This window comes from Macrobrachium nipponense, chromosome 1 (assembly GCF_015104395.2).
Source record: "Macrobrachium nipponense isolate FS-2020 chromosome 1, ASM1510439v2, whole genome shotgun sequence".
Lineage (NCBI taxonomy): Eukaryota > Metazoa > Arthropoda > Malacostraca > Decapoda > Palaemonidae > Macrobrachium > Macrobrachium nipponense.
The window spans coordinates 98,685,919-98,698,200 of NC_087200.1; the positions used below are offsets into that span (position 1 = coordinate 98,685,919).

General features: G+C 35.3%; 1 protein-coding gene across 6 annotated transcripts in view; it reads right to left on the reverse strand.

Moving 5' to 3' along the window:
* The window catches only part of LOC135219504 (E3 SUMO-protein ligase PIAS2-like), a 322,344-nt gene that overhangs the window by 76,661 nt on the left and 233,401 nt on the right, over positions 1-12,282 (reverse strand). For all 6 annotated transcript variants that reach the window (XM_064256330.1, XM_064256327.1, XM_064256328.1 and 3 more), the window contains 2 exons: positions 2,065-2,252; positions 1,688-1,891 (listed from right to left, as the gene is read on the reverse strand). In XM_064256330.1, the coding sequence (XP_064112400.1) occupies positions 1,688-1,891; positions 2,065-2,252 (392 nt within the window). The remainder of the gene's footprint in view (positions 1-1,687; positions 1,892-2,064; positions 2,253-12,282) is intronic.

Sequence of the window (12,282 nt, forward strand, 5' to 3'; positions counted from 1 at the left end):
CCAAGGTTCCAACAGGTGTATGCATATAGCTAACATTCTTTTGCTTCTTGAAATAAAAAACTGCAGTGTGTAAGGACACTGCAAGGACACAAATGTGAGGTGCATAAGAACAATGGGTTTGTGGTTAAACACGTGTATTGGTTATGTTATTTGAAAAATACTCCATCCTTTCAAACATTCAATAATCTCCAACAATAACCATAAACTAAAATCAGCCATTTCAGTCTAACTACAAATGAGACCTATTATTTTGGATTTCAGGTCAATAGGAAAATGTAGCTCAAACTATTTATCTTTAATATTCAATATTTTGTATTACATAAACTGTTTCACATACGCACAACAGAAATTTAGGCACAGAACTTTTCTTTGCGTAGATTACTACTGTCTCATCCTTATTCATTACCTGTAGCTTTACTCATGTTTCAGTGACAGTCTACTCTGCAATTAAGATCAACTGAAAATCAATTATTCATGGAATATATTCCATTCATTGTCACTCAATCCTGGTTATTGATAACTCACAAAAATGTTTCAAATAAAACCCCAACACAATCCCTTTTGATATCATGCAACCTTCAAGAGGGTTACAAGCCATTTCATATTCATGTTTTCATGATTCCAACCCATACCAACCTAATATACTGTAACCCTGCAGATAGTTATTGGTTAAATGTTAAGATTTACTTTTCAACAAAAAAGCAAAGCAAATTCACCAGCAACTATGAACCACAGACAAATCTGCAAATAATGGTTAACTAAAGATCGTGTACATAACCACAAGACCGCAGATAAAAAAAAAAAGTTAATACAAAAATGTCATGTACTGTCAATGATATTCTACACACAATGTCACCAGTTCATGACCCAAGACTCTTTGCTTCAATTAGCTCATAATTCTCTCAAATCCTGATGACAAAATCACATGAATCTGTTCAAAATTTCTGTTCAGCGACACAACTGTTACTTCCTAGAGTATTTACAAACTATACTTTTGATGGATACCTGGGTAGTGGCTAGGTCATAAAAGTACAAAGAAACCACCCATCAAAAGCAGTGCAACCATCAACACTTGGCGACAGGTGCAAACTTTAAAAGGATTCATGATGGATTAACGTAATTATATCAGTGCCCAGCCATAAAACATTGCTCTCACACAATTACAAAATTCCAAAGAACAAAAAGTTAAAACTTCCAAAAAGCTCTTTCGATCAATGCAAATAAGAAAAGGCAAAACACAGGTATGTGTGCATACAGAATGAAACAGCTGGCTGAATGTGAGAACCCTTAAAACTAAAATATATTTACCCTAGAGTTAATTTTCATATTTAAAAAGGACAGCACACTGTGAATGGAGTAACATAAGGCAAAAAAAACATTTAAACAATTTCCCACAATGAAAAAAAGTGTAATTATAAAACTCACATTACTAATAACAACTAAGACCAAGGTAATAACAACATTAATAAACTCTCAACAGAAATGCACCACAAGAGCAGAGGACCATCAAGCAGGGGCTCAGCATAACTGAACTTAAAACAGTAAATAAATACTTTTTTAAAATTTCACAATCCACCTAACACACCAAAACGAGCTTGGTGCACAAAGATAAATTCTACGAGGGAATACACCTCCACCACTACAACCACTACGGACATTCCCATTTAACAGTGATACTTTCACCTACCTGATTCCTGTGGAGTGGTGTTCCCAGTACTGTTTGTGGTAGCTGTGGCTGTGGTAGATGATGATGTAGACGATGATGATTGAGCAGTATTTGATTTCTTAGCTGGAGGGGGACCACAGTCTTCTTCCCCTTCACTGTCACTGAGTGTTATTATCTCGGGTTCAGGATTCTTTTTCTTGCTGCTAACTTCTTCTACAATAGGTGCTGTGATGCAAAACAGTTAACTTAAAAATAGTTGAATACTTTTCCCCCCAAGCAAATACAAGTATGAAAATTTTACTTATAAACCACAGCTGACTTATGAAATAGGGCAAGCATTAAAACTAGGAATACTTTTTACAGTTTTATCATATAAAAACTTTATAAGCTCCACTAACCATCATCCTGATCTCCTCCGTCATCATCGCTGTCATCACTCAAGGTCTCTACAGCAACTTCAGACTTTCTTTTCTCTACCTGGGGTTCTTTCTGTTCTTTCTTTGGCATTAACGGAGTCCAATGTCCATCCTTATGTAAAGTAACCTCATTGCATATTGAATTTTCATGTAAAACCTCTTGGAAATACCTACAAAAACAAAACAACAGAACCACAATAAATCTGTGCTTCTCATAATATCCTTTGGCACAGTCATCAAGACTGTCAACAATAACTTGTCAATCCCATAGTGGCAATGTATAAAAATTGTTTTTAATCTAAAGGAAACATATTCTAGTGTACTATACTGATGATAAAGCATAATATCCTTGGGTACAGTCATCAAGAATGTCAACAATAACTTGTAAATGTCCAAATAGGGATGTGTTGAATTGAAATTGTTTTTAGTCAAAGACAAACATAGCCTAGCATACTATACTGAACGTGATGGAGTATCATTTACATGTGGCACTCGCTTGGTAACATGGAATGCCAACTATACCCTACTAAACGTAAGTGGGCAAGACTACTGACAAATACCAAAAGCTTTTTTTTCTGGCTACTATAAATCTATCATCAGGAAAACCACAAAATTAACCAGAGCATAGTGATTTGGTACTAGTATACTCATTTTCTAATAGAATGACAGATTATGTCATTATATTTTCAACTGTTTGAAATTTTGATGATATATAGGTAAAAACATCCATATAATTATGTAAATATCTATGTATTAAAAATGTTGCATGCATACATTCTCTATCTGATGTACATACCTCAGCTGGAGGATGCCCAACAAAATCATACATTTCTTAAAACAGCAATAGTATAAACACTCAAGGTGAATTACTCAGTAAACCATATCCACTGGCTAATGAACTTGAGCCACCAACCCTAGTCTATTTTCTTAAACTGGTCCAGCTTCGCTTTTGAGGAATAATCCCATATATAAAGACTGAAGGTTTGTTTTTGTGTAAAAGTAATTTTAACATTAACCAGCTTAATTTACTTTAAACAGTCACAATCACACTTTTTAAATGCTAATCAGCTCATTCAAATTCTGCAATCAAATTATTGGACTTAAAGTCTTCAAGTCACAGCTAACCTTCCCAAAAACAGGGTTTGCAGTAATCACAAGCATATTCTTTAATTAAATCTCGAGACATTTATGTAAATAAAAAATCCCATATTTCGATCACTTCCGATTTTCTGGCTTACATTTCATGATTCAGTGCTGTACTGCCCTCATAGTCTACCCATGCATTTCAAACTCTCTTCTACATACACAAGACTTAACACACAATTTCAGAGATCTGCAAGGTTTTAGGGAAGAAAAAAACAAAGATGTTATAATGGAAAGGCAGCACTCAAGTTCCCTGCTAGTTTCCAGGGCATTCACAGTGAAGAATTTACATACTTTTCTTTTAATCAAACATAATCTACAAACAACTACATGGACCAAAACTAATGTACAGCTTGCAGATTGAATTGTATATAGAATTTAGGCCAAAGGCCAAGCACTGGGACCTATGAGGTGATTTAGTACTGAAACAAATTGACAATAAAAGCTTTCAAAAGTGTAACAGGAGAAAAACCTTGCAGTTGCACTGTGAATCAATTGACAGGAGAGAGTGGAAAGTAAGATAGAGGGAAGAGGAAAGACAAAGACGATGGAGGCCTTGCTCTACGATGTATCCTGCTTGAAACCTGGGACACCTATTAAACACAAGTGTCCAGCCAATCAACCAACTCTTGATAGAACACCTCTGTTGGATTGACAACCAACTGTGATGACGTCATGGTCGTGGCTGGGGTGATGTCACAGCATTTGAACTGGTAGCCCAAGTCAAATGCCTCAGTGACGGCAAAGATGGCGAGCAAGACTTCTTTCATCTCCTAAAGCAACTGGAGGGCCTCCCCAGGGCTCGTACACATGAAGAGTAGCAAAGAATTTACTGAGAAAATCTATCGCCGAAGGAAGTGGAAGAGAGATCTCCAGTCACTTGAACACAGCGCTGTCAAACTATGCAGTCAAAAGAAGAATCATGATATCACACAGCAGATTGCTCTTACAGAGAGAGAGAGAAAACATTGTGCATAGTGCAGAAAATCATAAAACAAAACCATACAATTCTATTACACATGACAAAAGGGTACAAAGTCGAACATCATAGGGAGACTACATCCACACATCAGAAAAGCCGTCTGTAGGTTGGTATCCCTCCACGACGATACAGAATTGTAGGCAAGCAAGGAGCAGCTCTGACTACAGGAAAGAACACACTGCCTACAGCACTGACCAGGTTCCAAACTTTCTCTTTTCACAGCACCAAAGAGCACACCAAAACTAGTGAAGTGGCAACTCTGTCAGAGGGAAGTAAAGCAGAGGAGCTCCCAAGTTCTGAGAGGAATGCCACTGCTGTCAGACTTTCAGACGAGAAGCAGGGCTGACAACTGAAGAGCCCGTAAAGAAACAAATATCATGCTCTCTCCGCCAGGAAAGAATATTTCTATCTTGAGAAAGCCAAAAGAATCACACATATCTGTAAGGATAAAGGAAAGGAAGAGAGAGAGCCGTACAACCCATGCCCCTATCCCACCAAAATGACGGGAAAGAGACGACATGGCAATCATGACAGGTCCTGCAAGCAGATGTGAAGAATGCAATTGTAAGCCAACCATATGTTAGACGGCCAAATCCTAGCATAAAAATCTTGTCTACAACACGAACCCCTAATGTCTCGAACATCCCGAAAAACACAAATTCTGAACGACTAAAACATTACCACATTCCCAGAAAATGTGTCAACAGATAAAATCAAAGATACATAAAATGTTATTAACATAATACAAATGTTATCAAAATATCTTCAATATAACAAATGTAACATGTTTAAGAACAAAATGTAGCTAGTCCCTCTCTCCTGAAGGGGCAATATCACCTTCGGAGACAGACCAGCATTACACATAACACAGTTGATGATGAAACAGAGGAAAAGGGATGAGGCACATCTATTGCAATTTGCATCTGTCACAAAGGAAGGTCAACACGGGAACCATGGAAGGCAGTCTAAAAACGTTGACGTCAACGGGACTTCTGGGCTGGTACATCACAAGGTTCCTTGTTTTACAATCTTTTATTGTTTTTTTTTTTAACCGGTTTCCAGCTGGCGCTAGAAGATTATCCTAATGTTAAGACCAAAGGTTTGTTCCACATAATATGAAAGGAGGTCAAAAGGGGTTGCAGCTAGGGGCCGAAGGCACGGTGCAAAAACCTTATGTCAACAGTACATTGCATGAGGTACAATGACGACAATACCACCTGGGGCAACTCAAGAGATTTAGTAAAAAAGAAAAAAAATTACAATTTACCATAAAGTATTTCTTACTTATCATTGACTTTAAGGTGCTTATATGTTACACCATATCACAATTTCTTACATACAACATAAATTGAATTGACTATCATTTAGTTAAGCACTTCACGTTATAAATTACCATTGAAACACTCTCTTTTTGCTATTTCGTAAAAATAAACTGATCATTATTACAGCAGACTTCTCATTTTGCTTTTGATGATAATCTGCAATTACACTAGACAACCTGCACTATTCATAAGGGATGGATCCCATATCCTCCCCAAAATACTTAAACCTGTTAAATAAAAAACTAAAAATGTTTATACATATCTGAGTATTGAAGTGTTATCACAAAAAGTGTATTTAGCCACAAAAATTATATGAAAAAGCATTATGTGAATATTTTTCAGAAAACATACCACTTATAGACAAATTTTCTGCTGAGAATTGGTATACAGGCAGTCACCGGTTAATGGCAGGGGTTCTGTTCCCAGGGGTGTGCCGATAAAACCGCCACTGACCGAAATGCGGAAATCTATGGCTCCATAATGGCACTCATGGCACAGAAAACCAGTTAACTGCACCATAAGCACCCTTATGGCGCCAGACAAGCCCCATAAAACCAGATCACCGATAACCAAGTCCGCTGATAACCAGGGACTGCCTGTAGTCGGTCCACAGAAAAATCTGCGAATGGGCAACTCCATGAATAGTGGGGGTTAACTGTAGCCTTTTGATGTTTGTTTGTCCATAATAAAATTATTTTTTTCCATAGTTGGTTGTTCATTAGAGTGCATTTTTGTTATTATTTCTTGAGTACATACATATATTTTTATTGTATGACCTAAGACGGTATTTCATATGGTTAAAAATTTTGTTTAAACTTTGTGCTCAATGTGACCTGATGTTGCATAATGCAGCCTGGCTAAACTCTTAATGGACGGATACTCTTTTTGTAACAACAGCAGGTTTTGAGTGGTGGACATTCACCTCCTTGTGTGCATCAATATTATGTGCCATCGATTTGGAAAAATTGAGTGGGAAAGAGGTTCCATTACTTCAATAGCCCATAAATTTACTAATGGCAACTTTTAGCCTGGCTTAGCACACAACAATACTTCACAACAAATATTACTAAGAATTTGTTACCGATTTAAATTCTTATCTGTAATGATATTGTGTGAGCTGTATTTATAATTTTAAAAAATCAAATTAGAAAAAACATATATAACTTGATACAATTTATGATTGTCTTGTAAAAGAGGCCCCACAAGGGGGTTATAAATAGTAATTTTCAACTTCTGGTGAAAGTCAGGGAAAATATTTTGGGAAATTTTTTTTTAACCATGTGCATTTACGTCTTCCTCTTTCCATTGATTTGTTTTTTTCAGCTTGGCTCTCAATCCTTAATGGACGGATACCCTGGTGAGTAAAACAACAGGTTTTGAGTGGTGGATGGATTACTTCCTGGTGTGCATCAATATCACATACCATCAATTTAGAGAAATAAGTTTTAGTTATTATCTGTTATGCTATTATGAGAGCTGTCATTATGATTTTGCAAAATAAAATAAAATTATCAAAAAACATATAACTTGGTAAAGTTTACAATTGTGTTGTCTCCCCCCAAAGGGTTGAAAATAGTAGTTTTCAACTTCATTTTTTCCATTAATGTGTTTTGTTCTTAAATTGGCCAACTTCAAAATTTACCCAGTCTGGGGTGAAGAACATGTTTTTCTTAGCCCAGCTCTCAAGGATTAAGGGTTAACTTTGATGCATTTAAAATTCTGGACTTAACCTTTACACAAAATAAACAATAAATTTGTTCATTTAAAAAGGGGGTTTGAATATTACACGAGCACAGTAATTTAAAATGAGAAACTGCAGCTTCATCCAGTTGACCATGAATTAATTTCTTATGCCTAAACCCAAGAAAGCTCCCTTATCCTTACCCTTCCCAATTTTAGCTGACTGTATGATGCAAGCTTACATGCTAGCTGGGTCTGTTCAATTATGCCCATGCACTTTATCCACTAGTATATTTGAAGATATATTTATTTACAACAATGCATTAAATGGTTAATTTTGTTTGATTAATTAGTTTTCTTTTATAATTAATAATAATGGAAAAAATTATGAAATAGGACAAGCTGTTTTCTAGTGTGATACATTTATCAGTGTCAACAACGTATGATTAATTAAGATTGTTTTCATATTAGATTTGGCAGTAATATTTCTAAGTTCATAGGCAATATTTTGCATATGCTGCAGTATTTCATTTTTCATATGAAAAAATATTGAGAGTTCATGATATACTTTAGAAAATATAATCACCAAACCATTAATATTAAGAGAAGCATCAAACAACTGATTGCTGTGCCATACTATTCAGAATATTCTAGGCTAAGCTAAAATACACTTGGGGTGCATTTTCTGCTTTACATACCACACTTATATATATAAGCTAAATTATGCATTTATAGCCCATTCTCCTAATAACTGAAATTCCTGGGATGAAAAGTCAGTGTGAATCTGTTTGTTAATCTTGTCTGAGCATGTGCTCAGATAATGATAATGTACCCATCATTAACCAACCCTTGGCTACACAAAATCACACAATTTCATTCATTCACTCTCCCTAATGGAAATTCTGTTGTTAAATAACAAACAATATTACAAATATCTATTATTCATTTTACAGATATCTTTATATATGGTATATGTGTACAAGCATTAGTATCTGGGCAACTGTAACACAAGATTTTTTACTTTATGTCCTGTTCAGCAATATGTTGTTATGGAAGATACAAAAAATCATAAATGTATTTTATGCATTAGAATCAGTGTGTATGTAGTTAAAGAAAATACCTCCTAACATGTATAAAAAATTGCAATATTACTGCACTTGGCACCAATTAAACAAAGAGGCAATAACATACAAACATATGATACAGATTCAGAACTTATGCATCAATGCATGCTACGGACAGCATATTTACTATATTATTAGTTTTGTCATTCTACTCAGTGAAGTATGAAAACAAGCTTCTAACCCAGGTAAATCTGACCTATCAGATTTGGCGTTTTGCACAATGTATCCTTGGGTCTCACTGGCTGGCAATGAAATATAAATTTTCATAATAAAATTTACTATTTGGATACTTACATACTGTTATAGATACCTTACGTTTCCACACTGATAAGTGATTTGGTATTCAAACAAACAAAGATTGCATGGATGACCCAGGTGACTTTCTAGTATATCTGTTCTTCACCAGGTGTGTTTCTCCTTGGCACCCCAGTAAGTAGTGGGGAGGTAGGGTGGGGCCTACCTTAACCCTTAAACGCCGACTGGACGTATTTTACGTCGACATTTTTTGTCTCTCGGGTGCCGACTGGACGTATTTTACGTCGATATACAAAAGTTTTTTTAAAAATTTGCGGAAAAATACTTTTAGGCCTACCAGCCAAAAACTCTTGAATCACGCGCCTTGGGGGATGCTGGGAGTTCACAGATCAAGGTGTTGTTTTGTTTACAATCGTTACGCAGGCGCGCAAGCGCGAATTTCTTTCTTGCCGCACTAAAAAGTATCTGTGACACATCTCGGAGATTATTTCGTCACTTTGACATAATTTTTGTACCATTTTAAATTAGCCGTTACATGGAGTATTATATATGAAAATGTGTGCATTTTTATGAAGAATGCAACAAAAAAATACTCATGATTGTAGCTTTTATCAGTTTTGAGATATTTTTATATAAATAACCATAATTGCCAAAATTTCAACCTTCGGTCAACTTTGACTCTATCGAAATGGTCGAAAAACGCAATTGTAAGCTAAAACTCTAATATTTTAGTAATATTCAATCATTTAACTTAATTTTGCAACTAATTGGAAGTCTCTAGCACAATATTTCGATTTATGGTGAATTTATGAAAAAACTTTTTCCTTACGTCCGCGCGGTAACTCTTCCGAAAAAATCATACATGCGATTGTGGTAATGTTTGCACCATTTTAAATTAGCCGTTACATAAAGTTTTATATACGAAAATGTGCGCAATTTCATGCACAATACAACTAAAAACAACCCATGGTTATAGCTTTTATCAATTTTGAAATATTTTCATATTAAAAATGATAAGTGACAAATATTCAACCTTTGGTCAACTTTGACTCTACCGAAATGGTCGAAAAACGCAATTGTAAGCTAAACCGCTTATATTCTAGTAATATTCAAGCATTTACCTTCAGTTTGCAACAAATTGGAAGTCTCTAGCACAATATTTCGATTTATAGTGAATTTATGAAAAAAATAACATTTTCTTTACGTCCGCGAGGTAACTCTTCCGAAAAAATCATACGTGCGATTGTGGTAATGTTTGCACCATTTTAAATTAGCCGTTACATAAAGTTTTATATATGAAAATGTGTGCAATTTCATGTAGAATACAACAAAAAATAATTGAAGGTTGTAGCTTTTCTCATTTTTAAAATATTTGCATATAAATCACGATAAATAGAAAAAAAACCACGTTCGGTCAACTTTGACTCTACCGAAATGGTCGAAAAACGCAATTGTAAGCTAAAACTCTTACAGTCTAGTAATATTCAGTCATTTATCTTCACCTTGAAACAAATTCGAAGTCTCTAGCACAATATTTAGATTTATGGTGAATTTTAAAAAAAAATCTTTCCTTCCCTCTGCGCGCGGATTCTCCGCCACAAATCTCCGAAATGTGTACGTTCCATTCTCGGAATATTTGCTCCGTTTCATATTAAGCATTTCATAGAGTTTTATATATGAAATTGTGCGCAATTTCATGTAGAATAAAACGAAAAATATTTGAAGGTTGTAGCTTTTCTTATTTCCGAAATAATTGCATATAAAATAATATATATATAAAAAATTCGACATTTGGTCCACTTTACCTAGTCAGATATGGTCGAAAACTGCATTTGTAAGCTAATATTCTTACAGTATAGTAATATTCAATCATTTGTCTTCATTTTGAAAGAAATTGGAAGTCTCTAGGACAATATTTAGATTTATGGTGAATTTTTGAAAAAAATATTTGTTTACGTCCGTGCGTTACGAATTCATGCATTATTTTGTGATAATATTTTCTCTGTGTTGCTTTTATCGTTTTACGATGTGTTATATACCAAAATGATCGCAATTTAGTGTACATTACAACGAAAAAAGAAGTAACTCGTTACCTTTAACCGTTTTGCGCACAGCGCGATTTGAATACAATTATATATGAAATTTCGTTTTTGCGCTATCAGGCAATGAAAAAAAAAGGAGCCAAAAATTAACTCTTAATCTTGAAAACTAAGCGCGCTGTGATTTTTTGAAAAAAAATATTTTTTCCGCTTCCACGCTCACTCTGAAACACTTCCGGCACACGGGAGACTTTTTTTTTTTACCGCTTCGGCGTTTAAGGGTTAACAGAAGGCAAGTATCCAAATGAAATTTTTTTTATGTAAAGATGCATTTAGTTATTTTAACTGACATTATATGCAGTACTATTTGTTTTCAAACATCTTCCTAGTGTAACTGCAACTAGCTAGCTGCAAAGGCACTCATACTAACCCACACACATAAGCACTATACATAAAGATCTCTGTAAAATGAATAACACACTGCAAATGTTGTATGTTGCTTACCTAACATATCAGTAATCTACTAACACCTCATTAGAGAGGGAACGAATAAAGGAGTTGGCAAGTTTTTGTCTATTAGCACGTTGGTTAATAATAAGTAAGGCATGTCATCAAAACAAACAGCATCCCCTCAAACACATCAACAAATAAACTCACAGACACTGTTAATAAAGTACTTTGAATTTCTGTTATGCCTACGTTAATATACGTATACAGTGGGGCCCCCTTATTCGTGTTCTCCAGATTTGCGGACTCACACATTCGCGGATTTCTCTCAGGAACGTTTCCCCACATTATTCACGGAAAATTCGAGCATTCACAGTATTTTTCTATGAGAAATATCCACATATTCCTGGGTTTTTTTTATTAGTTTCATCATAAAATGCACTTTTTGTGATAAAACTTTTAACAAAATCAAGTATGAAAATTTTTAGTGGTGTTTCTTAAGTTTTAACTAGCAAAATAGGCTGTTTTTAGCATTTTTACAGGGGTTCCAAACATTCGCGGGTTCTAACTATTCATGGGGGGGTCTGGTACGCATCCCCGCAAATACGGGGGGACCACTGTACTGTTGCATTTATTTCAAAATTTATGCTGTATAAAGTTCAGAAGTTTATTTGATCAACAAAAGCCTTGCATAATACCAATGTTTTAGCTTTGGCTTCCTTGTCAAGAAAGTTTGCATGCTGTCAAGTATTTCTGAACTCTGCCTAGTAATTATAGATATTATGAGGATGGAATTATAGATATTATGAGGATGGACTGTACTGCATCATTTGAAAAATTTGCTTCTTGGAAAACTGAAGCTGGGTGAGAAACTGTTGTCATGAATTCATTTCACTTTGCCAAACCCAAACTATGGAGGCTCTCTTAACTATTTTAAAACAGGCTCTGACCTCTCGAGGAAGACATGACTGTTCAAAAATCCTCATAGGCACTGTTATTTCTGGGGAGATGGACAGGTCCATGTCACCTTTGCAGAACACCTGAGAGAGCTATGCCCTGTACCTTTTAATGGCCGAGAGAAACTGGCCATTGTCTCAAAATAGGAAGACTAAAGAAGTCTGCTACTTGCTGAAAAAAGGTACCAACTGGAGAACAACCACTCTACAACACAATCACAAATGTCCCACTCGCCTTGGTAGACAATTGTT